General features: G+C 43.6%; 2 protein-coding genes across 2 annotated transcripts; both read left to right on the forward strand.

The window, feature by feature from the left end:
• Positions 1–3,943: 3,943 nt before the first annotated feature.
• ARL6IP1 (ARL6 interacting reticulophagy regulator 1) lies at positions 3,944–10,677 on the forward strand (the record flags this gene model as incomplete). Its single annotated transcript, XM_084250906.1, has 6 exons — positions 3,944–3,979; positions 6,182–6,315; positions 6,793–6,912; positions 9,415–9,532; positions 10,066–10,150; positions 10,559–10,677. 6 exons carry the CDS (start codon positions 3,944–3,946, stop codon positions 10,675–10,677), a joined length of 612 nt encoding a protein of 203 aa, XP_084107032.1.
• A 5,519-nt stretch (positions 10,678–16,196) lies between these two features.
• On the forward strand, positions 16,197–21,175 carry RPS15A (ribosomal protein S15a; the record flags this gene model as incomplete). The annotated part of the gene is made up of 4 exons (XM_084251180.1): positions 16,197–16,329; positions 16,887–16,966; positions 19,437–19,522; positions 21,082–21,175. The coding sequence occupies 4 exons, from the start codon at positions 16,197–16,199 to the stop codon at positions 21,173–21,175; spliced, it is 393 nt and encodes a 130-aa protein (XP_084107306.1).
• Positions 21,176–27,827: the final 6,652 nt, after the last annotated feature.

Here is a 27,827-nt window from a genome sequence, read left to right on the forward strand (position 1 = left end):
CTTACTTTTTTGGCAGTACTAAAATCAAGGGAGCTGGTTCTTCTTTTCTCCCAATTCTTTTCATAGTAAAGAAAGCACCTACAATTAGCCTGTTAGTCTGATTCATATACATCAACAATCAGTGAATGCTGTGTTAGCATATTTAAGTATCCTTGTTTTACACAAAATTAGTTATGAAAACCGATGGCCTTCTATTCTGTAACTTGTGGAGCTTGTGAAATTCCAGTATTTTAGAGCAAAGACATCCCCTTCCTTAAATCAAAGGGTAAATAGGATACATTAATGCAGGTTTCACTAAAAGAGAAGGCCTTTTTGTTTTTAATATTTGGGTTGTACTAAAAGATTCCATTAATGGGGAAAAAACTAGCATTACCAAATTTTACAAACATTGGGGGAGGGAAAATTAAATTCACTGTATTATGAACCCCTATGGGTTTGTTGCACTTTTCCTGCTTTGTAGGCCTGGGTAATAGTCTCACCATCCCTTATCTACAAAGGCAAAGAGGTTCAAGGTGGTCTCTTGCTTTCAGTGGGTATTGGGCTGGACTTACCTAGGGAAAAAGCTGTTGTGCTAATGTGAAAATGTCATACAATTAGCTTGACTTTTGAAGATGGTAAGCTTAAGGAAAGGCATGTCGTTCTGAAATGCAGACTTGTTTTTCTTTCAAAACAAGCTGATTTTTTTTTTTTCTTTTCCTGGTAGTCTTAAGTTTCAGCTCCTGTTTTAAGTTCTTGTGTCAGTTATTTTTCTGGTTTAAACTTCCCTTGCATTTTCCACCTGTAATGTCCATGGCGATGACATCATAGTTCACTTACCTGTTGATTTACTTTTTCATTATAAAAGCAAATTAAGTTGAAACTAAATCTTCCTTGTCTTAGTAACATTGTATAAATAAAGTGACTTCTCTGTACAAAAGGTTGCAATGCCTCCTGATGGATATAATTTTGTGATTGTATTTAAGATTAAAAGTTGAATAAATCACACCAGCTTCCTGAAAACATTCTTGATGCATCTTTTGGAAAACAAAAATATATGCCTACTTTGTGCATATTTGCATTAATGTGGCAAAGATTGTATGAAATACCTGTTTTTCAAAAAATAAACGTCTCAAAATGGCATGTAAGCTTTGAATTTATTTGGTCAAAGTAGGTTCCAGAAAACTTTATATTTTGGAATATGGGTACCTTTTTTTTTTTTTTTTTAAGCACTAATAACAAAATTTAAAAAAAATTAGTGTTTTCTCCCCAGAGTTCCATTGTGTCTTTGAACAGCAGTGGAAATTTTACTAAGCTGGGAAACTTCTTAGTATTAAGACCCAATTTATGTAGCTTAATTTAGGTAATACTTAAAAAAACAACAACTCCTTGGGCCTCCCTGGAGTCAAATCTCAGCGCTATCACTGCTGAGGCCTGAGTTTCATCCCTGGAGCTAACCCACATGGCGCAGCAGACTCTCCTGTCTCGCCCCCTGCTCCCCTCAGTAGTATCTTTCTGCAGCTCTGCCCATTGTGTGCCCTGCTCTGGTGAATCCTTTCAGCCCCCACACCTCTGGCCTACACCTCAGTTCCACGCAAAATAAACCCCAAAAACTTCCTGTACATTATTATTGACATCTATATTCCCTGGGGAATGAAAGCACTAAAGGAAGAATTAAAACGTCTAGCTTGTTTTAATAGCTGTAAATTTGCATTTGTTGCTGCTGGATTGTTAGGATTTGAGTTTGCCGTTAGTCATCTGGCACAATTTAAAAGATCATATCCTGTATTTGTAGCACAGAAAGCTCAAGAAAAGTTCACTACAGGTGTATTTTAATAATTAGGCCAGCGCCTCCCCGGTGGCGCAGCAGTTGAGCGCTGGGTTGCGAAGCTGCCCGCGGCCTCTGCGGCGCTGGTTCGATACCCGGCTGCTCCCCGGCCACCGGAGGAGGGTCCCACATGGCGCGCAGACCTCTCCTGCTGCCCGCTGCTCCCCTCAGCAGTGTACTTCATCAGTCTGCCTGCTCTGCTCCCTGCTCTGGCTCTGGTGAATTCTCTCACCCTCCCGCGCTTCTGACTGTACCCAGTGCTTGTATAAACAAAACAAATAAATAAAACATGCCTCTATTAAAAAAAATAAATAAATAATTAGGCCAAAGTGAAAAGCCCTTACAGCGGTGCTCCTAGGCTATGAAGTCACAAAAAGTCCTGGAGATTTGGGAACACATTGAGTAACAAAAGGATTCCCTGGAGAACCCGTGTTAACAGTCGCTTGTGTTTTTTCCACCTACATCAGTTTTATATGCTGGTGCTGAAAAATCTTCCTTTAATCGTAGGGGGCTTGTGTAATCCAGAAGTATTCTGTAGCAAAAAAAGCTACAGTAGTAAAGTCAGTTTTTAAACAGCTAACTGGCACTTTACTAGATATACTCTGACTGCTGATTGGCACCTTTTTTGTAAGAGGTAGGAGAGGGTCTGCATCTCCAACTTGACTGCTTTAAAATCTCCCAAGTGGAGTCTTTGTTCATCAGCTGGCTGCATGTTAGCTACCAGCCCTCATCACCTCCAAATCCCAGAGTGGCACTGAAGTCTCCTTCCCTATAAAGGCTCCCCCCATCAAGTATTTCTACCTGATCCCAGGTGCTTTCCTGTTTTTTCAGGTATGCATGCCACATTTCCCCCGTTCCTGAAATGCACAATGCTGCTGTGCCCCTGGCTGGCTTCCAGCAGTCTGGCCTACAGTCGTGCTCCCACATTTCTTGATGCCTTCTCTAAATTCTTTGGAACCTGGTAGTTCTTTAAGGGGTGCTTTGCAAAAGTCAATTTAAGTTCCATGACATCAATAATTATCAAAGGCTAAAAGGCTGCAAGTTACAAACTGGCGAGCTTCACTGTACGCAGCATCCAAGGCCAGCATTTGACACTACTGCCTTTACACTGAGTCGCGAAGCAGCACTGGGTGCCTTTTGAAGTCCTGAGGGAAAGATGCAACAGTCAGTCCATCCCCGGGTTCCTGAAGGGCTAAAAACGCCACAGGTCATGAGGTTTACCTCAGAGCGTGACCTCAAACGTCAGCAAGGTCTTGTCAAAACTAGCTCCTCTGGGGGTGAAGTTCGGCTTCATCAGCAGCCTGGGGGCCCCGCAGAGGGCACTTTCTCCTAAAGACCCCCCAGGAAAAGCCCTCGTTCCCAATCGGCGTCCGCTCCTGTTCTCACACCGGCCCGCCCCACCTTCCAGCGAGGCCTTTAGTCGTAAACGGGGAGGCATGAAAAACACCCCGAAAACCTACACCAGTAGCTCCTTTCACGCAGCCTCCTGAGGTGGGCGTGAGGCTCGGAGCCACAAACCCAGGCAAAGCTGCGCAGGGGCCGGGCGGGGGCGGCGGGGGCGGGGATCTGAACAGCGCGGGTCGTCCAGGGGCCCGGCCAGGCCGCTCGGGGGTCCGCCAGCGCCCCCCGGTCGCCAGGAGTTTACATCACGGGCGCGCTTCCGCTCTCCGCCTGACTCTGCGTGGCGTATTTCTTCTACGACTAAGTTCTCCTCAGCGGCTCCGGGGCGGCTCTGAGGCCCAGCGCGAAGACACCGGGGGATCCACGCCGGGAGGCCGAGCCAGCCCAACGGCCCGCGAGGCGGCAGTTGAGCCGCTTCCGAAAGGCCTGGGCGGGGCGTCGCACAAGTCCTGGGCGTTGATTGGCCATTCCCTGACCCCGCCCTTCGGCCGGTGCGGCCTCGCTCTCCTTTGGCCTCGATTTCAAGCCATGCGCTGGGCAGCAGTTGGTCCGCTCTCCTCAAGCTGGATTTGATCTGTCCAATGAGGAGCGCGCTTCGCGCTGCCTGTCGGGAAAGGCGACCGGGCTATATAAGACGCCTGCGGGGCGTACCCTGGCGCTGGGGGCTCGGTGCGGGCGTTGCGGGCTGTGTTCTCCTGAAGGGCGACGTTCGCTCGCGGAGGCGGCACCTCTGGGACGATGGCGGAGGGAGATAACCGCAGCGCTAACCTGCTGGTGAGCGTCGTCTCCCCGAGAGAGAGACCCGAGCGGGGCCGCGGACCTGGGTGGGCGCGTTCCTGTCACTCGCCGCGGCCCGGCCCTCCTCCGCGGGCGCCCGGGCGGCGACGCGCGCCCCGCGGCCACCCCCGACACCCCCTGAGGAAGGCCCGGCGCGGGCCGAGGAGGGCGCGAGATTAGTCGCGGCGACGGGCTTGAGGAGGAAGTGGGAGAAGGGGTCGGTGGCGGAAGCCCGGGCCGGCCGGGCGAGCGGGGCTGCCCAGCGCCTTGGGGGCCGGGGCAGGCCCAGCCCTGTCCAGGGTCGCCCGTCCGTGAGCCTAACCCGGGGGCCCCGTCGTCTGTGGACAGTTGTCACGGCTTAAAATGGCAGGAGGCAGCGGCGCTCCGCGGGGAGCCGGGAGTGGGGTTCAGGTGGAAAGACAATGGGGTCGGCCGGGGCCTGGGATCCGGGGGTTGAGGGACGGCCGCAGGGCGGGGTGTGGTGAAGCCGAGGCCCACAGGCGGGCACAGCTGACGAGCTGGAAGGCACAGTCTGGGCAGAAATGAGAGCGAAAGCGGTGTTTTCGCCGCCGTTGCCCTTCCCCCGGAAAGTCAGGCCTCGCACCGCAGCCACAACCGAAGAATTTGATTTTTGACTTGGTTTTCCAAGAGTACAGGTGGTAACGGGTGAAGGGACGTTGCTGGGCAGTGTTGATTGTGCGGGGTTTTCACTTTTTTTTTTTTTTTAAGATTTATTTATGCAAACAAGAGCTGGGGTGCAGGCCAGAGGTGCGGGGGAGGGGGCGAGAGGATTCACCAGACAGAGTGGGGAACAGAACAGGCAGATCTAATGAAATGCACTGCTGAGGGGAGCAGCGGGGAGACAGGAGAGGTCTGCCGTGCCATGAGGGTAGCTCCCTGGCTGGAGATCGAACTCGAGCTGCAGAGGCTGAGGACAGATTCATAGGTAGCGGCTTAACCCCTTGTGCCACCAGGGAGGCCCCAGGGTTTTCACTTTGCATTGGTTTTTAGAACTGTCTGACTGTTTAGTGAGCAGAACTAGCCCTAGCCAGGTTCCTTTTAAGAAGATTGACTGAGGCATCAAGAAATTGGAGTTGACACATCTATTGAAATGACAGGTTCTGTCCTAGAGCTCAGCTACTCTTTCCAGCAGAACAATAAAACGTCAGGAGAGCAAGGCCTTTGGTCTTGGACTTCCTGGATTCAAAACTGTTAATCTATGTGTATCTCAGTATCTTCACCTGTAAAATGAGGATAACAACACCTTGCCGCATGTGGGAAGACTGATTAAATGTATTGAATACTTGGCAGAGTTTCTAGCACAAAGTGAACTCAACTGTATGGTAAGCATGGTAGGTAGATACAGGCAGGAATACTGAAATCACCTCACTGCTCAGTATAACCCTAAATCTTTACTCAGATAAGGTGGCACTGACTCCTGTGCTGACATTTCTGGGGACACTTGGTTTCTTGTTCCAGTTGTTTTTTTTCCCCTCTACCAAAATTGTCTGAAGGGCTTTTTTTGCCAGCATTAGCTCATCCCAGAAGTCCACTTTCAACTGATTGTCTGATTTGAGAAAAACTTAGTCTGACCAAAATTTAAGTGTAAGCAGCAGTTTGGAGATATGTTTACTTTAAAGCATCAAGTAATTTGGTGAAAGTAGTTTTCCTTAATTTGCAAATGAGGGAAAGGTCTAAATGATTCCATTACACAAAGAGCTATTTTAGAAATTGCTATTCAGAGAGAGGCTTTCCTAATGGATTTAGAATAGGGGTTCAAATCAATGAAATGACAAAACAACAGATCAATTCTAACCACCTGAAATGAACTTCAAGTGATGTAATTTTGTAGACTGGGCACTGCCACTTAGTGGTGTGTAATTGTGGGAAAGGTAGTTAATTAAGCATTTTGAGTTCACTTTCTGTAATTGTAAAATGGGTCTTCTTATCCTTTCCTCCCGGGCCTCTCTAAGGATTATGTTACATCAGGCATGTAAAAGAGTAGATAGTGCCCCCATTAATTTCTGTCTCTGGTAGCAACCTTGCAGGGTTTTTCAGAAATTAACCTGTTTAGTAAGATAATGATTTGGTTAAGAGCTATTTTGCATACTTGGTGCCTTAGAAGAATTTTAACTCTCTAGGAACGACAGAAATTTTGAGAGTAGTTAAACGGTCACTTTAAATGTTGATCATATCCAGGCTGCAGAGACTGCAAGTCTGGAAGAGCAGCTGCAAGGATGGGGAGAAGTGATGCTGATGGCTGATAAAGTCCTCCGATGGGAAAGAGCCTGGTTTCCACCTGCCATCATGGGTGTGGTTTCTTTGGTGTTTCTGTAAGTGAGCTATTAAATTTCTATGGATTGTGCTTATTAGTTATAAGGGCTCAGGTAAAACACTGCCTCCATTTATGAAAGTGCCTTAAGTCTTTTGTAATGTGTAATCTGGAAAGAATGCCTTTTCTTAGGGCAGTTTTCTCAGTTTTCAGAATTTGTAGCACTTACATAAACTTGTAATCTAATGCAGTTGAATTAAGAACTGACTCAAACTTTTTGGCCTTAAGATACTTTATACTTCTAACAAATACTGAGGACCCCAAAGAGCTTTTATTTTATCTCTTGATATTTACATTAACCATTACAGCTTGTCACCGTGTCATGAAGGCTTTGGAAAACCACTCTGAGAAAATTAGAATGAAAAGGGCAAGTGACTTTTTTTGGGAACTAACTAGTGGACTAAGTGGTAAATAGTCAAACTTACCTTCACAACTATGAATACTAATGACTTTCTCTAATTTTTTTTTTTTTAAACAGGACTATCTACTATCTAGATCCATCTGTTCTATCCGGTGTTTCCTGTTTTGTTATGTTTTTGTGCTTGGCTGACTACCTTGTTCCCATTCTTGCACCTAGAATTTTTGGCTCCAATAAATGGTAGGTGGCATAATGATTTGGCAGCCTAGCTTCTGAAAAGTTACTGGGTGATCTGTGGCTGTAATTAGTAGACACTATGGGGTTGGATTTATTGCTTTTATGTGAAGACTCTGTTAAATCAGAGTAAATCATGAATTTGCAGTACTTGCATCACCATAGTTCTTTCAAGGTCAAGCTTTTATTTTGAAATTGTTTTTCTTTTTAGGCCTTTCAATGGAAGTAAGTTTTTTAAAAGTAACATTTTATCAAGGATGGCAGAACTCATAGTGAGTTTTCTGTAAAAGTAGTATGTTTATATTTTATATTTCCACTGATACTTAAAATGTATAACATTAGTTTCATAAGTTACTTTTAAATGAATACAAAAACAGTAACTGGTAGATTTTTGTCCAGTCAGCAGCTATTTATTCAATGTCTACTGATAGGTACTGTTCTAGGTACTGTGAAATAATTTGACCTTTAAAACTTGCATTTAAGGTTGAGCCAAGGCCATGCAGGGATGGCTATCAGCATAGCAAGTGCTTCAGAGTAGATTCAAGCACTGTATACAACTGGATTGTTGATAACAATTTTACCAGTCTTTGTTACTTATGAGCACCTTAGATTGAGTTAAGTGGCTATAGGTCACATTAAAGTGTTTCTTTCTTTCTTTTTTTTTTTTTTTTGCCTATGTGCTGGGGGATGAAGGAATGAGATGGTTCACCAGAGGCAGAGTGGGGAGCAGAACAGGATAGGTATGCTGTGCCATGTGGGTTAGTGTCCCTGGTTGGGGAAATAGTGGTGATAGCGCTGACTTAACCCCTAGGCCACCAGGGAGGCCCCAGGTTACATTAAAGTATTTTAACTTCCCTCCAGAATGTTGGATTTCTCACTTTAGAGCTGAATAAATGACTAAAGCTAGATGTTGGAATAGATTTTTTTCTCCTAGTTGCTCTTCTCCTTGGTTGTTTATTCTAATTTGATAGTCTCTTTATGCCTTTACTTTTTGTTATTGTTCTGATAATAGCAATTTATAGTTCTATAAAAATAAGAATTTTACATGTGTACCTTCTGGATCTTTGAGGACAAATGGACACTTAGTCATGTTTATTTAAAGGCTTCCCCATAGCAGAATAGTGTTAGGAAATGTACTTTGAGTTGTTTTACAGTTATGAATTACGTTGCTGTTTATTGGGCAAGTTTGTAACCATGCAGTGTAACAGTTCAACAAAAGAAATCAACCTCTGACCTTGATTTTATTAAATGACATTTTAAGCTGCTAATTCATAACTCCTGGAGGAAAGTTTTTAGAAATAAATGCTGATAGTTTCTTCTAGTTATCAGTATGTGACTCAGTCTTGTCGACAAAGCCATTTTAGTTTTTGATCTTAAGGGGAAGGACACTGTTGCACTGCCACAGTCTAGCCTTGACCAAGGGCAGCATATAAGGTCTGATTGTTTACAAGAAGTTCCAAGGCTCAGCAGAAACCCTTCTGCTGTTTCTATCACTTGAGTTTTATCAGCCCCTCTCCCCCTGACCTACCCCCAAAAAACTTTTTGTATTATTACTACTATTTTTATTTATGATTGTTTTCCCTCACTGGCATTACATTTATAAAGAATTTTTTTTTTTTTTTTATTTTATTATTTTTTTTTTTAGAGGCATGCTTTATTTATTTGTTTGCTGGTTTGTTTGTTTGTTTTGTTTATACATGCACTGGGTACAGTCAGAAGTGCAGGAGGGTGAGAGAATTCACCAGAGCCAGAGCGGGGAGCAGAGCAGGCAGAAGGACCGAAGTACACTGCTGAGGGGAGCAGCGGGCGGCAGGAGAGGTCTGCACGCCATGCGGGACCCTCCTCCGGGGGCCGGGGAGCAGCCGTGGATCGAACCGGCGCCGCAGAGGCCGCGCGCAGTTTTGCAACCCAGCGCTCAACCGCTGCGCCACCGGGGAGGCCCACATTTATAAAGAATTTGGATATGAGTTTTTGTTTCTGCCTTACGTCAAATGTAGGAAGCCCAGTTTGAGGGTATTAAGCTTTGAATGCTAGTAGCTATTTTTTTTAACATGAATGCTCAAATGTTACTGTTAACATTTTTCTCAAAACAGTGGGACTCTGATGGGCTACAATCCAGGATTCTTTAGGATCTGAAAAATAATATAGGAATAGAGAAACTGTACTAATTTCTACATGGCCCATAGTGGCTGTGATGCTCTTGTTACTGTCATAAAGCAAACACGGCTTTACAATCATGTTTACCATTGCTTTAGTGTATTAACAACATGTGTTGTTAATGCATAGGCACACACGCACACATGCCTGCCCCACCGTGTCTTTTTGTATAAACTTATTCTTGTGCTATAAAAGATGTCTTAGTGGCATAAGGACTTTTTCACCCTTTATAATAATGGATCATTGTTAACCTTTTTTTTTGAACATAGTTGTTTTAAATTTAAGAGAATAGTCTTATTTCTGTTTACTGTAGAGAGTTGCTTATAGCAAAAGGAAAAATTTTTTTTCTAGGACCACTGAGCAACAGCAAAGATTCCATGAAATCTGCAGCAATGTAATAAAATCTCGCCGCAGAACTGTGGGTTGGTGGAAACGCCTCTTCACTCTAAAGGAAGAAAAGCCTAAAATGGTACTTTATTTTTTTGAGTTATTTAAGTAAAGCAACAATTTCTGGTTGAGTCAGTTTTTGCTTTCATTATAGTGTTTGATAGCCTTTTTTTAAATAGTTTGATATCTTCCATTATCCATTGGTTTAACTTTTTTGAATACATTCATAAATGTTTATCTTACTAGTTAAATTGAATCATTTGAAATTAAAGTTAGAGTTTGCATTTAGTTTTTCATTCTAGTATGACAAAAATTTTATTTCACTTTTTTATTTACTGAAATAAAAAACATGCATAGCATTTGCTCTTTTTCAGGTTCACATGAGGTTGCAATTATCAACTGTATAAGTAATGATTTCTCTTTTAAGCTAATTAATATATAAGTTAATACTAGGAAGAAATGTATCTAAATTCTATGGATTTTTATACATGGTTAATATTTTTAAAGAAAAGTGGTAATAAAGACTGAATTATTCTATCTTTTGAAATGACCTCCGAAGTCTATGCTTTTCAGTTTGTTCTAGGAATTGATAATTCTTGTTCTTTTCATTATTAGTACTTCATGACCATGATCGTTTCTCTTGCTGCGGTTGCTTGGGTGGGACAGCAAGTCCACAACCTTCTTCTCACCTACCTGATAGGTAAGTCTGTGAGGTACTGCAGGCACGGCCTGGCCCGTGGTGTTTTTCATCAGAACTTAGTAAACAAGTGTGTGTGTTTGCTTGTTCAGTTTGGGCACTACTTAAAGAACTATAGGAGTATAGAAATTTAGCTGAGAAAGTTCCTTGTTTACAGGGAGCTTGTGTTATAGGACGCTAAGTCAGAGAACATAACCAAGATGGGAAGTAAAATGCTAGATGTGAAAATAAGTAGTAAGTTATCTGGGGTGTAACGGCAGAAGTTTCTGGGGCTAAATACCACTGGAAGTACTAGATTTCATATTGCTTCCTCCCATCAGAATGTCTAATAGTCTGGGAAACTACATTCTCTAAAATGTAATAACCTTTAGAAAATTAATTGCTGCTTATTTAATTTTCTTTCTTTTTAAGTGACTTTCTTACTGTTGCTTCCTGGACTGAACCAACATGGAATCATTTCGAAGTACATTGGAATGGCCAAAAGGGAGATAAACAAGCTTCTCAAACAAAAAGAAAAGAAAAATGAATAGTGAATCTGCTTCATTCAGTGTGACTAATCGCATATACATTGTCCATGGAACCAGTTTCTGTTATGCTGTCTGGATACTAAATGTTACAGAAGCAGCTCTTTGCTCCCTCATTTTGCCCTTAGTTAACAGAAATTCAGATTTGCCAACTCAGCTTCATTCATAGTGTCTTCGTGTCAAGTGTGGCTGGGTGTATTCTCTCAGTTGGCCTTATATGGACAACTCATTTGTATGACTTATTTTGATTTTTCTCATCCAGGATTGATTGAATTCTTACATTTAGGCAACTTCCTGTAAAATAACCTAGTGGTGTCCTTCACCCTTTAGTACAGTTAACAGTGACTTTGGGTAATTGTCCAACTGATCTGTGTTTTAGCTAGATAGAAGGTAGTGGTCTGTGGCTACAGGAAGCTGGTTCTACTGTCTGCTTCCACAGTCTACTTAAAAAACTGTCTGGCTTTTCATGAATATAGAAACCACATAAGAGACCAATTAAGAGTCATTCCTCATTTTGTTTCTCTATCATGGGTGAAGACTCCTCATGGAATAAAGTGAAAGAAATTCCATGCGCCAGAATGTATTGGTTTCTCCCTGTGCAAAACGTAGCAAGCTGTAAGAAACAGTGATGTTTTCTCCCAAATGGGACTATGACAGGCTTAGAGCTTTTGTCCTCTTGCACTTAAACTTCAAGTTAGTAAATCCTTAAAAGCTTTTCAATAACAGACTTCCAAAAGATCATATTTATGATTTTTAGCCTACTTTTAATTTCTGATTTTCAGCTGACTGAAGCTGAACCTTAATAGGTTAAGACTCATTGTCTTTGATCTTTACTCCAAGACCAACCAGTAAAGAACAAAAGTCTTCCTGTGTTCAGTCAAGATTCACTTCAGTAGACAATAATCTTAACTAATTTATCAAGACCCAAATAAGCCTTTAAAGGTAAGCCTCAGGATTCTCATTTAATGGTAATTCTGGCTGCTTTGGTCCCTACAGATTGGGCATAGAAGTAGTTACTAGGAAGGTGTCCATGTAGTTTATGCTCTGAAGAATATAAGGGCTGGTGGTGAGAACAGATTCTGGGTGATGAGAGTTGGCTTTGCTCTACAGCGATTCTAACTCCTTGACAAGCTGCTTAGTGACAGTCTCCCTCTCAGCAGCTAGAAATTTAGAGTAGCTGAAATTTGTAGGAACGAACCTCTGAGGGCTGAAAATGTGAATTTTTTTGAACATTCTTAAACTGATTTGCTGTAATATAGTTTTGTGAATTTACTGCACTGATGTTGTAAGACCTGGACCTTGTGGTTTTTCTGTCCCTAAATAAGTACTGTTTTCTCCCCTTCAATATTGCTGTAAACAGTGGCATCCATGTAGCATATGTTTGAGTTTTTCCCTTATGTTTCGTATGAAAACTACAAACTACCTTAATTTACGTGTGTTTTCCCCTTGTAAATAACCTGTCTTCCTACCTGGATTTTTGTGTGTGTACTTGTTCTACCAATTAACTACTTTTGCAGTTTTAATCCTGTATTATTTCTTTCACTTTGTTTTGTGGAAAAGGGGAAAATTATAAAAAGCTTGGAATCCCTCTTTGTGTCTTACTTTCTTAATAGTCAATACAATGTTTACATGATTGGATTTATAAATCTCATTAATGAACCACCCTGTTGATCATTACATGCCTGTACTCTTTTAAGAACAAAATGAAATAAAGGTTTAAATTTACTCAGCGAACACCCTGGCACCGTGCTAGATGAAAAAGGAAATAGAGTGAATGAGTTAGTGATGGCTGTGCTGGAAGAATAGGGAACAAGGCAGGCTGAGGAGAGAAGCTGGATGTGGGCTGCTCTGTACCCCAGGGCCTGCCTCTGGGTTTGGTATACAAGGTTCTTGGTAAGTAATTGGTGGATAATTTTTATCTGCACTTGAATTTTTTTTTAAATTAGAGCTCAAATTTGATGTTTCATTTATTTTTTATTGGGCTTCACTGTCTATACTTTGTGGCCCTGGGAATGGATTTAATATCAAATCCTGAGCCACCCCTAAAGCATGTGGATCCTTTAGAGCCTCCTGTGGCTTTGGTGATGTCTAGAAAAGAGAAGTGACTCAGTCACCATTGGTTTCTGGCTGCTTGAGGCTGTGAAATGCTGGTTTTCTACCAAGTATCAGAGGTTACTTCTCAGTTCAGTCTCTCTGGGCTGACTTCCCAGTGCAGCTCAGCTACCCCTATGCCAGCTGCTCTAGTCACAGCGATACTGCCTTTTGGGCCTTGATCTGGCACCAATTTGTAGCCGTCCTGTCATTTCAGAGTGTACAGGGTGAGTTTGTTGTGCCAAGAAGAGTGAAAGAATTTGGGAGCTTTTAGGAGTGGTGATTTAATGCCACCAGGTCATCTTCCACATGTTGCTGTTTATCTTAGCCCACTTCTAGGTTCCAGTTAGCTTCTTGGTAGATTCACATCCCCTTGTCTCCAGGAGCTGTCATCAGCCTCTCCCCACTCACTTTTCCTAACATTTTGGGATCAGGTACAGACCAAGATCCAAACCCCATCCAGCAGTCTATTAGCTTAGACTAGTAACCACTTTGCTTTATCTTCTTAAAACAAGAGTTGTAAGCCCGTGGAAGATTGAATTTAGTTTTCTCACTTGTGAAATGGGGATAACAGAGCTCTAGCTATCAGCATTGTATAATCACATTTATTTTGAGGAGGCACTGAGTTAATCTACAGCCAGTTAATCTTAGTGACAGTCATGAATTGGTAATTGACAGATCAAATGGCATTTGCTCTGAAAGCTGCAGCAACATCCCCGGCCATCTCTGAATCCCACTTCAGGTGGCATATTGCTGGGTATTGGTGGTATTTAGAGGTATGTACTCCCACCCCCATTGGGGTCTGAATCTTTCATAAATACAGGAAAGTTATTTTTGTACCCACCATCTGGCACATGGTAGGCACTCATGGATGGATGGATGGATGAATGAGTGAATAAAGTGTGTGAGGAGATTTTTATAATGACATCAAAGCTCTTGAAGGCAAGTGGGTTTATTCACATAACTCCCTACTCTTGCTAAGGTCCTTAAGGTGAACTCCATATTTTAATAAACAGAACAGGTAAGTGTACAGGAAACCAGTTTCAAGAGAATTCATTTAAAAAGCAGATGATTCTTGGGTAATAAAGTTGTAACCAGAGAATTCCATATCCCTGAGAAGTTCAAATTGGATCTTTGCTTTCTTGACCACTTAGGATTTGAGAAGTGGAGGGATGGGTGCAGTGGGCTGAGACTGTATTAGTAACTAATGTGGATGGAGCACTCACCAGGCCAGGTTTGTGTTCCTCTCCTTTATATGGATTATTCTATTTACCCTTATAGCAACATCAAGTGGTTGGTATTATCACTCCCATTTTACAGATGGGAAAATTGATTTCCTCATTCATTTATTAAATATGTATCAAGGACCTAGGATATGCCACATAACTTCTCTAGAAGCTGTAGAAAATTATGACAGTGAAAAATACCAAATCCCTGTTTGCTGGCCTGTACCCCAGCTCTTGTGTGCATAAATGAATACATCTTAAAAAAAAAAAACAGGAATTTGGATTTTATTGAGTGCCTTGGGAGCCCTTGGAGAGTGCATGCTCTGACTTAAGTTGGGAAGAGGTCGTTCTGGCCGCCAAGTGGGAACAGGGTAGTGGGGAGAAGGGTGAAAACTTACCCAGATAACTCAGTTCCAGAGAGGGCAGAGCCGTAATTCCTGCCCTACAAGGTGATAAGGTCCCAGGGTTCAAGCTTCAGCTACTTGGTTTTTCCAGTGGCAAAATACATTGAGAATCTACTAACTTTCAGAGAGGATAAAACTTATCCAAACTGGTTCTTGTCCAGGTGCAGAAGAGCAGATAAAAGCACCAGCTCAGAATCCTCGGTGTTTATTTTGAAACATTTGTGGCTTTCTTCCAAACTATCCCACAACTCTAAAGAAAGGTCTGCAGTCTCAGTAAATTAATTTTCAAGATTTAGGGAGCGTCAAAAAGGAATCAACCACTGACTAATAAGTATTTTTGATTGCTTTGAAAATGTAATACATACACCATTTCAAACAAAACAAAATTGTATAGGAGAAAGGTCAGTCTTTCATCCTAGTTCCCAGTGCCGTCCCCAGAGGCAATTATTAATTGCTCTGGGTCCTTCCAGAGATACTATACGCAAGTGTCAATATTCTGAATGGTGACTAGTTATTGCAATAAAATTTAGCAAATAGCTAGGCCCTTGTTAGTTTTTTAAATTTTACAGATTAGTGTTAGGAGAGAGTGGAACCTCAAACTAAACAAAACCTTACCCAGTATTCCCTCCCGGGCCTCAAATGGGGAAATCGAGTCCATCGACACTCTACTGCTCACCCCTGAAGAGGCCCCGCAACTTCCTCTTCCTTTTTCCTTTAGGCTTTTTTTTTTTTGGCGGTCCTTTAAAAGTCTCGCGATAGCCCGTCCACCTCCCATAACTCCGTGCGCTCGCCCCTCCCGTCCTCTTTCCGCCATTTTTCCGTGCCGGTGAGTATCTCTGTGTGGCGCTCCAACAGCATCCGTCGGCTATCGAGGCCATCCTGCACTCTGAGGCTCGACTTCGTTGCTCTTCGAGGATGTCGGAGCCTGCCTCGGCCGGGGGTCCTGGCCTTTTGGGGGACTGGGCTGGCATAGGGGAGAGTCTTCCTGGCCTCCACGCTCTGCACTCTGGGAAGCCCGCCCATGGTGCACAGGCCTCGGTGCGGGCCGGAGCCAGAGCTTTCGACCACCCGGGCCTCGGCGCCAGGACCTCCCGGTAGCGGCTGCGGCAGCGCGTTGGCCCCGGGCGGCGGGAAGCGTGGGGAGCGGTGGCCGTGGAGGGCAGGGGAGCCAGGGAGGCCAAAGCCACTGAGTAGGGGACGCCGCGGCCAGCCCGGGGAGGCCGCTGGCTGGTCGGTAGCGCTTGGGTTCCCGGGTTTCCCGTCAGACTCGGGCTGAGTTTGAGGAAGAAGGTCAGATCCCCGTTGGCGCTTGAAGGGTGCCTGGGCCTCCACACTCAGCTTCCAAAACTTCATCAGGGTGTCATGCACTTCGTGGCCCCGTGGTGAGGCGTCTAGGCCGGTAGCCTGTGCCCTTGGACACGGCTTCTGGGGCGCGCAGACGTTTTGGTTAAATAGTTAGAGGCTTTAGGTGAGAGGTCGGTGATAGCTTTTGGGTATCTGTTCAAAGCTGAACGAACGTCCAAGGGAAAGTTAATAGTTCAGATACCGCTGGATTTCAGAATTTGGGAATCGTTACCGTTGATTCTCACCTGCATTCTGAATCCTCGACCTACAGCACCTCATACTTCAGTTTTGGCAGCTGACATTGCTCCCCCAGGGGAGACGGGCTGCTTGGAGGTAGGGCAACTTTCTCATGATGGAGTCAGAAGAGAAAGATTGTGTTCGTTTGGCAAGATTCGTTTGTGTTGATGTTGGTTGGCAGTGCTGGTAAAAACCTCTCTTCTGTTTGCCCTCAACAGCCATAATGGTGCGCATGAATGTCCTGGCTGATGCCCTCAAGAGCATCAACAATGCCGAAAAGAGAGGCAAACGCCAGGTTCTTATTAGACCGTGCTCCAAAGTTATCGTCCGGTTTCTAACTGTGATGATGAAGCATGGTAAGTACATTGCTATGTTTGATGTATTCAGGTAAAAATATTTAAGAAATTGTAGGTGGTGGTAATGGTGGGGCTGGGGCATTGGCAAGGTGTCAAGTCATTCCCGAGAAGTTAACGCAGATAGGGGCAGGGATGGTTTCGAACAGATGATGTAGGTGAATTACTGAGGAGAAGGAGCTTGTGACTTGCCTGCTGCCTTTGTGTAAGTGCCACTGGGACATGTCATTGAAAAGACTTTTGAGCTCTTCTAAGAAGAGCTGCTTGGGGTACAAAGGAGAATTGTTGCAGGGCTTGGGCATCAGGTAATGGTGGGAGTGGGGAGCTGTGAGAAATTAGAAGTGTCAGGTAAATTTTCCTTTGGGTGATGCCTCCATAAATTTTATCTTAAGAAGTCTGAAGTTGGTTTTGATCCAAAGTCTTTCCCTTAAACTACTTAGAGAAACAATCACACAGGTGACAGGATGGGAAGAAATCCAGTAGGAAAAAGGAATAATGGAGGAGCAAAAATAATTAGGTTTGTCACATTGACAGTTGTTATTTAATGTTATGTTCTGTAGGTTACATTGGCGAATTTGAAATCATTGATGATCACAGAGCTGGGAAAATTGTTGTGAACCTCACAGGCAGGTTAAACAAGGTAAGAATTGATTCTTTTCCAGATTTAGGAAGCTTAAGAATTAACTAGCATGGTGGTGTGTGTTTTAATTGCCCTGTAAAAAAAACTGAATTGTGGTGCCATGTTGCTTTCCCTGGTTGGATTAAATTCCTTGAGAAATCAATTCAACTCATCAAGTTTATATCAACTTTTACTTGGCTTGTCTCCCAGGGTTGTGTTTGCTCTAGAATTGATGAAGAGTTTGTGGATTATGAACTTTTTGAAGGGAGAGTTGGGGGTTTAACTAACAACTGGTGGCACTGGGCTTTGAAATTTATATGGTACTGTCCACCTCCCTGACTTGGACTCGGTAGCTCAGGCCACTAATCCTCTTACTGTAAATAGCTCTTGTGCTTTTGGTGATTGTTTTGATTTGATTTGATTTGATTTGCTTCTAAACAGAATGGTGTTCTCTTTACTAACAATCCTACTGGTTTTGCTGGCATGGTCTGTGTCTTTGAGGTTTGTGTGTCCTTTAGGTTGAACTTGTCAACATAGCCTAGTGGGTCTGTTTGATCTGCTTGAATTTGTGATTTAGCTGATTGCGTGTATTCTGGGGGCAGGTGTCTACAAGTTAGCTTGCTTGAGCCGCTACTCTATTTTGTGACTACCAAGGAATCTGAGGTGCTATAGTTGAAGACAGAGGAGAGAACAGGCCCAGAAAGTGAGTCTTGGCGGAGGCACTGGCCAGATTGGTAAGGCTGTTTTCTGGCTCAACAATTTGCTTCCCTAGGTAGTGAACTTGCTTTGTGTGGGGATAGATTTTTAATGTTAGACAAAAACTGTGGATATGAAGCCTTTTTATTAGAGATTTGAAGGCCTTTCAAAGGTCACTACAACTGTTTTGTTGTAGTTGGAGCCATTAGACCCCATCCGCAAAGCAGGATTTGGAGTCGCTTTCTCAGTGATCCTCATTCTTTTCTTGAAGAAAAGAGAACCTGTCAATGATTTTTTTCCCCTAGGAGTTAGAAATCAGAGATCTGCGTTGTCCTCGAGGTCTTCCAGCTAGTTAGTAACCAGTGGGAGAGCTGGTGTATAGTTCCTAGCAGATCTTTAAGAACTGTCCTGTGGAAGATTGGTGACGTGTTTAGGGGGAAACTCACAAACCAAGTTTTCAAATTGGAGAAATTCTGCACACCAAATTCCTTACATCTTTTCTTTACTGTGCGTCATAGCTGCAGAAATGAGTTGGGAGTAGAGGATTTTCTAATTTTCTAAATGGAACAAGTTTGTGACAACTTTGTTCAGTGGTGTGCTAGTTTGAGAAATTCTTGCCTAGAGGTAGTTGAAATCCAAGTCATTTATGTGATATTAGGCGAATCGTTTCCATTTTCAGTTTTTTCTGCACTTCAGTTACCCTCCTTTCATTAGACACGTTGCCTTAGTTTATTTCACACCATCGTGGGATGTACCCTGTAATGTACACAGGTAAGGGGGCTGGGGAGTAAGTGTTTAAGGACTAGATTGAGAAGATTTCGGCTTTGATCACATCTTAAGACTCATGCTGGTTTAGTTCTTCTAGTTGAAGGAGAGGGATGTTGCTGCTGGAATAAATAAAAGTCTGGGTGCTTGTGGAGTGGAGGCTTTGGGTTTTTTCTTAACTTAGAAAAGAAAATAGTGACAATCTATTTTTAAGTGTACAAATGATTTATAGAGCAGTGAAGTGGACAGAGGGTGCAAGTGAAGCTCTATTTATAGAGGCTTTAAAACCGTCAATTTCCACTTTCTAATCCTAGTTGCTTTAGTCAGAACCCATGTGTAAGCTCATGTAGTCTGTAAGTGGGTGTTGGAAGAATGATTGATTTGTGATTTGCTTGTGATCCAGCAATTGAAGTATTGCGCTTTGCCTCTTGGGGAACTCTCACTTTGGAGGACAGCTGTTACTGTGTCGCCATAGCAAAGAGGTGGGATAACTACAAGAACTCCAATCTTTCTGCCTTTCCATTTTGTTACATTAGTATGGAAAAAATTGACAGGCATGCTAGGCTTAGAAATGGGTAGTGTAGGCATTGGTGTGGCGTGTCTGTCCTTAGTTTTAGTTTTGTGCCTGTGGAATTTGCTCCTTATTAACTTTAATACCTTGTGTCTTTAGTTCATGAGTGAAGGATTTGAGACCCTACATATTCTTAGGTTTGCTATGTAAAAAGCATGCAATTTTATCTAATACTTGGTTTCTTAGCTTTTTAAGGTCTGGGCCTGTTTTCTGGGACAGTGCCCCTGCTTGCAGGGTGCATGCTGATGACCTGACACTGTGTGTCTGCGTCTTCCAGGGACCTTTGAAAAGCTGCGCTTTTGCTGCCTAAATAGGCATAGGTCATACAAATGGCTTGTATGTTAAAGATTATATAAGTTACCAATGACATAGTTTACATGACTTCAGGTTTTTTTTTTCCCCCCCCAGATTTTCTTATCTTGGTGACGTGTAAACACTGTTTTTGTTTTGCTTTTACAGTGTGGAGTGATCAGCCCCAGATTTGATGTGCAACTCAAAGATCTAGAAAAATGGCAGAATAATTTGCTTCCATCTCGTCAGTTTGGGTGAGTTGATTTTCCACAATTAAATGATAAGGACTGCTGTCATGCAGTTTGACTTGAGGTGAGGGATCTTTTTCCTTTGTTGCCCGCACAAGCATTTGTCTATATTCCTAACCAGTTTGGCTCAGGGATTAACACGACCTCCTGTGTTGCCATAGTTCATTGTTAGACTCCATGTTCTGCGAGATATATGGGAGCAGAGGCTGAGAGCAGATTTGTGTCTCCTTAAATGCCTGCTCTTTTGGCTCAATTAATATAGTTCATGTTACAAGCTCACTGTGAGCCCCTAGGATCTTCATCCAAATCTTGGGCTTCCGGGAAGACTCAGAGCTTTGTCCTTAGTAAGAGAGTGACAAATATTTGTGTTCCTAACTTAAGCCTCTGAGGACCTGGGCAAGACATAGGCTATGATTTCTTCATCTGTGGAAATCCTTTTGTCTTAGAAGGTGTACTTTATCTGGTTTAATCTTGGTAAAGCACTTTAGGTTCTGACATAGTGTATCTGTTTCTGGTTAAGAACTTACGACCTAAGTCAAGTGTTTGATGTGGTTGAGTTAGTACAGCTTGGTGGTTACTGTGTTTCAAGTGTAGTGTCCTGGAGTGATTTTTGATAGTAATTAACCATACTGACTTGAATACCTCACAGTTGACATTGGCCTAATTTGTTGTACCATCATCCTCACAGTAACCCCTGGGGTACATAGGCCTGGTGGCTCTCCCATTGTCCCAATGACTGTCTAGAAGTGTGCAGTTGGTCATAAAGTTAGTGGCAATAACAATTCAGTCATGTTTATATTGATACTTTACACCAAACTCATGCCTCCTTACCTGGAAGCAGGAGGTTACATTTTGAAGTTAAAGGAGTTCCCAATCTTTGTTTTCAGTTAAGATCGGTAGCATTGTTTCTCAGGGTTACCAAAAGATATGGCTGTTGTGACAGGAACTTTGTTGCTGCTTTGTGGGGGGAACTCGGAGTAGGAGTAGCATACAGACCAGTAGGAGCTGATCATGTGACAATGATATGAGGATTAAGGTCTGGGGGGTAAGGGGCCGAAGGCTTATAAGGGACAGAGAACGGGACATTGTCACCAGACTTCAAGAAACATTTGCGTCAGCAAAGTATATGCTGATGTCACAGGCAGAGTTATTCCGAGACCACCATGGGGATAGTCATGTAATCAGATCAGGTCAGTGGCAGCCTAGGTGTTCCCAGACCTGCTCGTGATACAGGCTATTCGCCATAGGTAGTCATGGAATGCTCTGCTGCGATTTGCAGATAGCAAATAGGTCACAGTTGCCTGTGCGTGGCCAGCTAGTGGCCAGCTCATAGGAACCCATGTAGGGCTGTACTGAGTGTGTGTGACCGAGGGCTCTGTATTTTGGTTTCTTGGTTCAGGAGTCATGCCTGTGCACTGCCAGCCTGTTGGGCAGCAAAAACCTCTGTTCTTTACGGGAAGGCATCTTAAACACAATTAGTGGTTGTTTTTCTGTACCAGGAAACAGCTCTGTGTTGAACTATTAGGAAAAACTCACCAGCATTTTTTTTTTCTAACTTTCCATAGTTTCATTGTACTGACAACCTCAGCTGGCATCATGGACCATGAAGAAGCAAGACGAAAACACACAGGAGGGAAAATCCTGGGATTCTTTTTCTAGGGGTGTAAAACATATGTGGAAATAAAATGCCTCAATGGACTCTGGTGCTTCACTTGGTCGTTTTGAACTTTACAGCAGAGTAGCAAGAGCGTCTGTGTCAGTCCACAACCTTGGTGTTAATTTGGTGAATGCTGTTTTTTTCCTGAAGTGAACAAGAATGTCTGCTAACACACCATCACCTGCTTGGCTCACCAGCAAAGTGTGTCTGGTCCTTGATGGATTCTGGGTTGGGTTGGGGTCCAGGTGGTGAAGCTGTCCTCTTCTGGAGTTTTATATTAAACCTGGGAGGGGGCTGGTGCCTTCCCTGTTGTTCGTGTGACAGCACGCAAAGTGCCCTGTAACTACCCTGCAGTTAATGTCATGGAAGCAGACAGCCCACAGCTCTCCCAGACTCTCCTCTATGTAAACTTAGGTGGTGTTTTAGCAATGTATGTGTAGAAATGTCATTTTTTAAAAGAAGCCTCTTTTTAAAAGTTGCATGTGAAATAGTCACAAGTACATTGCCAAAACTGGAGAGAGTTAATTTGTTGTGCACCTCACCTAAGAGATGCTAATGAAGGGCTCATCCTCCAAAGAAGGCAGCGTGGCTCCTGGGGAAGACCTGGGCCCCCACTCCGCCTGAGAGATAATGTAACAAGAGCCACTTAGTCCAACTATTTGGTAGCCACATTAAGACAGTTGGGATTTAATAACTTTAAAATGTTGTATTTTCAACATGTAAGAAGAAACATGCATAGGATTTTGCTTTTTAGTAAGTCTGAAGTCATATTTTACATTTACAGTTAAAGTGAATCTTAGAACCAGTGGCTGGTGGTGCACATTGAACAACACAGGTTAGACCCTTGTTTCCTAGGAGGTCTTGTGTGTCTGGCCAAAGAGAAACGAGGTTTGGGAAAGCCTGGATGTCCTGCACCTAGCCTAGTGTTTGCTCCTGCAGGGTGGGGTGAAGAACATTTAAACAGCCTTGTAAGACGGCAGCAGCTGCTGAGTTGGCCTGATGACAGTAGGATTGTAGGTGCTAAGACCAATTTTATGTTGCATAAGTTTGATCCCCCCCCCCCACACTGTTTCCTTTTCTGATTATTTTAATAACTAGCTTACAGGGCCACTTCCTGGTGGGTGGAGCAGATCTCAGGAAGCACGTCAGTGCCCTGACGTATGGTGGTCTTCCTGTGAGCATCCCTGTTCTGTCAACATGGGAGAACCTGCCTCGCATTTTCTAAATGAGCACATAGCAAACAGTCCAGGTTCTGGAGCATGAGCGGCACTCAGTAACTTAGGACTTTTGAAGGCTGGGCTACTCTGAGGACACCTGAGACTGGCCCTGGAGATTTGGCAAGTAATGAATAGCCCCAGTGGGGTGTTAGAAGAAAGAGTTAAGAGCTGTGTTAAGGGTGGGCCTTGTGTTTGGAAGGCCATGAGGTAAGGACATGGGTCTTTGAGGCTGAACAGACCAGAATTAAGGTCTGCTTTTCTGCTTATAGCCTTGATTTCCTCGTAATGAAAATAACAGAAAATTTATCTAAATTGTTGCGGGAAAGAGATTTATAAATTATTTAAATTTAAGCGCTGGACAGGCACACAATTGGGCACAAAGGAGAAGTGAGTCCAGAAATCTGTGGAGAGCACTTGGTTCTCTGGGCATCCCAGAATTCATCTTTCCTGGTTAGGTGAGCATTGGGAGGTGACTTGCCTCACCCCTTCCTAGGAATTGCTTTCTGTTCCTGACCTCCAAGAAAGCAAGCTCAGAGAGACCCCATATATGACTAAATAAAGCCACCATATCGACCCCAAATATGCCTTCCCTCTGAGCCTGTTCTCAGAGCTCACCCCACCTGGAGTGCCTCCTCTCCCAGAGTTCTGAAGAGAGCCCCTTAATGTCATTTCATCACAGATCTTCCCACAAAAGGAGCATAGTAACTCCTAGATGTTTGCTCTAGAGCAGAAATGGAGCTAAAAATGACACATTTCATATAATCTTAAATTCTATAATATTAAATTTTACATCATCCCTACTACTGGCACCAGCTTTCAGGTAAAGAAAGCACAGAATTACGAAGTTGTTTGTTCATGATGCTACTACAAAGTGGCAAAACCGCATCCTGCCAGTTTCCTGGCCCTGCTGTGTGGGGGTGTGCATTCTTGTGTTCAGTGTAACTAGTGTTTTAGCTCTGGGCAGTGGGGTGCAAGTGTCCACAAACCAGTCTGTGCCCTTGTTAGTCTCTTGAGACAGCTCTCCTCAGCGGGAATCCCCAGCATCTACCTATCAAAGTGGGTGTTGAGAGTTTGAGCCTTACTCTCACCCTCCTTGTGGTGGGAGAGCACACTTAAAAGTGGATTTCTACGCAGTGCCTTTGCTACAGTGTTGAGTCCACAGAATCCCATGGACCCCAAAATGAGTCTTGGTAGTATACAGAGTAGACTGGGATGTGGGCAGCACTCAATTCAAGGTCACTCTTCTGGTACCCAGGTCCCCTTTTTTTATCTTTTAACTCATCTAATGGGTACGCAAGTGCTGAAACCACATAGGAGAGAGCCAGAGGAGGAGTCGATAAAAAATATGGTTAAAAGAAGGGATTTTGAAATGAAATGCTGACTTCATTAGCTGTGTTATCTTGGGCCAGTTGCCTCATTTCTCTGCTTGAGTCCCATCATTTTTCTGTAGGAACAATAGCAATACTCCCTGTGGTGGTTGTGAAGATTAAATATAATGCTTGAAAAGTGCTAGAGTGGTTATTAGCCTGCAAAATATTCGGGTTCTCCCCCTGCCTGTCACATGTACTTTCCACGTGACTAGTTCTGGCCAGTGACTGAGCTGACGGCAGAAGTGGTTGGTGTTCCTGACTTTAGTGGCTGTGTGAGACCTCCGGTGCCTCTCCCCACAATGGTGCTAGGAGATGGGCACGGCACCAGGGATTTACTGTTCTGTTATCTGGCGCCTGGGAGTGAGTTGAGATGAGATCCAGCAATGGGACGTAGGAAGAGCAAGAAATCACCTGCTGGTGATTTGGGTTTGTTACCAACTCGTCCTGATGAATACAAGTACTTAGATCCCTCTTTGGGATAGAGTGAGAGCTTGTTAAGTTACCGAAATGAAAAGGTGGTGATGCAGCCTTTTGAGTGGACATCAGGAGACTGCCTGTAGCGCTCTCTGTTGGGTCGTTTTTTCCACTGCCTCCATCCTATGTGGTTCTTCATTATCTCAACCCTAGCTGACTGGCACCCAGCTCAAAGTAGGTTTAAGATTAGGGTATTTTGAACTTGGTTTATTTATTTATTTATACAGCACTGGGTACAGTTAGAAGCACGGGAGGGTGAGAGAATTCACCAGAGTGGGGAACAGAACAGGCAGACTGACGAAATACACTGCTGAGGGGAGCAGTGGGGCGGCAGGAGAGGTCTGCACGCCATGTGGGACCTTCACCGGTGGCCCGGGATCGAACCGGCACTGCAGAGGTTGTGGGCAGCCTCGCAGCCCAGTGCTCAACTGCTGCGCCACCAGCGGGGGCCCGGTATTTTGAACTTGGGAAGTGTGAGGTTTGTCACTTTAAAATGGGGGAAATTGGGGCCTCCCTTGGTGGCAGTGGCGGTTGAGCGCCGAGCCGTGAGGCTGTCCGCGGTGTCTGCAGCGCCGGTTTGATCACAGCCGGCGGGTGAGGGTCCCACATGGCGCAACAGACCTCTTCTGTAGCGCCCGCTGTTCCCCTCAGCAGTGTATTTTGTCAGTCTGCCTTCTGCCTGTTCTGTTCCCCGCTCTGGCTCTGGTGAATACTCTCACCCCCCACACCTCCGGCCTGTACCACAGCCTTTTCATTTTGGTAACTTAACACCTGGAGATGTCACACGCCCTGATTTCAAACTACTGCAAACCTACACTAACCAAAATAGTAGCATGGTAGTGCCACGAAAACACACATGGGTCAGTGGAACATCATAATAGAGAACCCAGAAATAAACCCATGTTCATGTGACCAATTAATGACATAGGACACAAGAAGATACAATGGGAAAAGGATAGTTTCTTTTTTTTTTTTTTTAATAGAGGCATGTTTTATTTTATTTATTTATTTGTTTGTTTGTTTTTGTTTTTTTGTTTATACATGCACTGGGTACAGTCAGAAGTGCGGGAGGGCGAGAGAATTCACCAGAGCCAGAGCGGGGAGCAGAGCAGGCAGAAGGACCGAAGTACACTGCTGAGGGGAGCAGCGGGCGGCAGGAGAGGTCTGCGCGCCATGTGGGACCCTCCTCCGGTGGCCGGGGAGCAGCCGGGGATCGAACCTGCGCTGCAGAGGCTGCGGGCAGCTTCGCAACCCAGCGCTCAACCGCTGTGCCACCGGGGAGGCCCGGGAAAAGGATAGTTTCTTCCATAAATGTAAAAACTAGATACTTGCAGATGAGTGAAATTTAACACCTGTCCACTCACAAAAATCAAGTTGAAATACACTAAACTCTTGAGATCTGCAATTCTAAAACTCCTAGAAGAAAATATATGGAAAAAGTTCCTTGATACTGGACATTTTTGGATACAAGATCAAAAGCACAAGTAACAAAAGCAAAAAGAAAAGACTGTAAGAATGTATGCACTTCTGCACAGCAAAGAAAACAATTAGCAAAATGAAAAGTGTCTGCAGAATGGAGAAGGTATTTGTGAACCATATATTTGAAATATATAAGGAACCCATATAACCCAATCGTAAAAGAAATCTGATTTCTAAATGGACAAAGAATATCAACATTTTCTCCAGAGATAAAAAAAAAATGGCAAGAAGGTACCTGAAAAGGGCCTCAACATTACTAATCATGGAAATGGGCACCACCTCGTTCCTATTACACAATCGCTGTTAACCAAAAGACAAGACAACAAAAGCTGGTGAGGATGCGGAAGAAAGGGAACCCTTGTGCACTGTTGGTGGGAGTGTAAATTGGTGCATCCACTATGGAAAACAGTATGGAAGTCTTTAAAAAATTAAAAATAGAGTTACCATATAATCCAGCTTTTCCAGCTCTGGGTGCTTATTCAAAGAAAATAACACTAACTTGAAAAGATATATTCATCGTGATGATCAGAATTGCAGTGCTGTTGACAGTAGCCCAGATAGGGAAACAAGCGAAGTATCCATCAATAGATGAATGGATAAAGGAATTTGAGGGGTATACATGTTGCTGCAAATGGCAAGAGCTCATGGGTTTTTATGGCTAAAACCATAGTACTACAGCTAGTGATTGGAGGCAGTAGAGGCAGCCCGGGGCCCCTGTCCATGCCCCATTGTGTGTGTCATCGGTACACGTGCACACACACACACTATGATATGCATAAAAAAGAGTGAGATCTTAAACCATTTACAACACGTGTGGACCTCAAGGGCATTATGCTAAGTAAAATAAGACAGAAAGGTAAATACCCTAGGATCATACTTACATGCAGAATCTTAAAGAAAACACAAAGAAGCCCAAAGCTACAGAGAACTGATTGATGGTTGTCAGAGGTGGGAGTTGGGAATGGGAGAAATGAGTCAAAACTTAGTTATAAAATAAGATGGGGGTATAATCTATAGTGGTGACTAGGGTTAATACCGTATTGGGCATTTGAAAGTTGCTGAGAGTAGATTTTTAAATTTCTCATAGCAAGGAGAAAACATTTTTTGTAACAATGTAAGGCAACAGATGTTGACTAGACTTACTGTGGTGATCATTTAGCAATGTCTACAAATACCAATATGTTGTACACGTGAAGCTGAAGTTGTATGTCTTACACCTAAATCAACAAAGATTTAAAAATTGTTGAAAATTTTAAATTAATATTTTGAAAGCTTTTTTTTTAATAATACTTTTTAATGTCTCTCTTTGCGATTCTAATGTTCATTCTCAGTACAATTGTCCATATAAAGAATTGGTATCATCTCAGACATTTTGTGTGTAGATCTCATGCATACATATTAAACAGTGATATGGATTGTTTAAATTGCAACATGTTCCTTGGCCACAAGAAAGAATAGGAAGACAAACAGAAAAATGGATGCCCAGTGCTGCTGGAAAAGGATTCTTGTTATGTTAGAATCTGGTGTGTGCATGCTACTTGAGCAGAATTTAATTAAGACTTAATTAATTTGTCCTTTGTCTCACTTAAGTGTTTTCAACGCTCAAGTCCTTCACATCCTCGGAAGCATTGTCTGCAGCGCTGATGGCGGCCACACCCACAGACCTTTGTGATTTTCGTGTACAGTTATATTTTGTTTTGAGATTTTAGGGCAAGAGATGGAGCGTGCACCCCAGGACTGTGTGTGTGTGTGGGGCTTTGGGGGAGAGGGAGGGCTTGACGGTGAACTTGACAAGGGAATGGGACTGGGGGGGAATAGCTGAGCCTCTGACCTTGAGCTTCCCCATCTTACTGTGACAAGGGGTGTGATGACGATGATGGTAGCCACAGTTGTATTGTGCACTGTGTTCCAGACTCTTCTACAGAAACTTGCCCAGCTTTCACACAGCATCACGAGGTGAGCATTCTCAGTATACCCACTTTACAGGTGAGGAAGCGCAGTCTCTTGGCCAGGCAGCTGGCAGTTGGAGGTGGTGGGTGCAACCCGTGGCCGCTGTCCCAGTCTCTGACGGGCCTGGTGGGCTTCTGAGTGCTGAATGAGTGAAAACATGTCTG

Source organism: Talpa europaea, assembly GCF_964194135.1.
Source record: "Talpa europaea genome assembly, chromosome: 12".
In the NCBI taxonomy this organism is placed as follows: domain Eukaryota; kingdom Metazoa; phylum Chordata; class Mammalia; order Eulipotyphla; family Talpidae; genus Talpa; species Talpa europaea.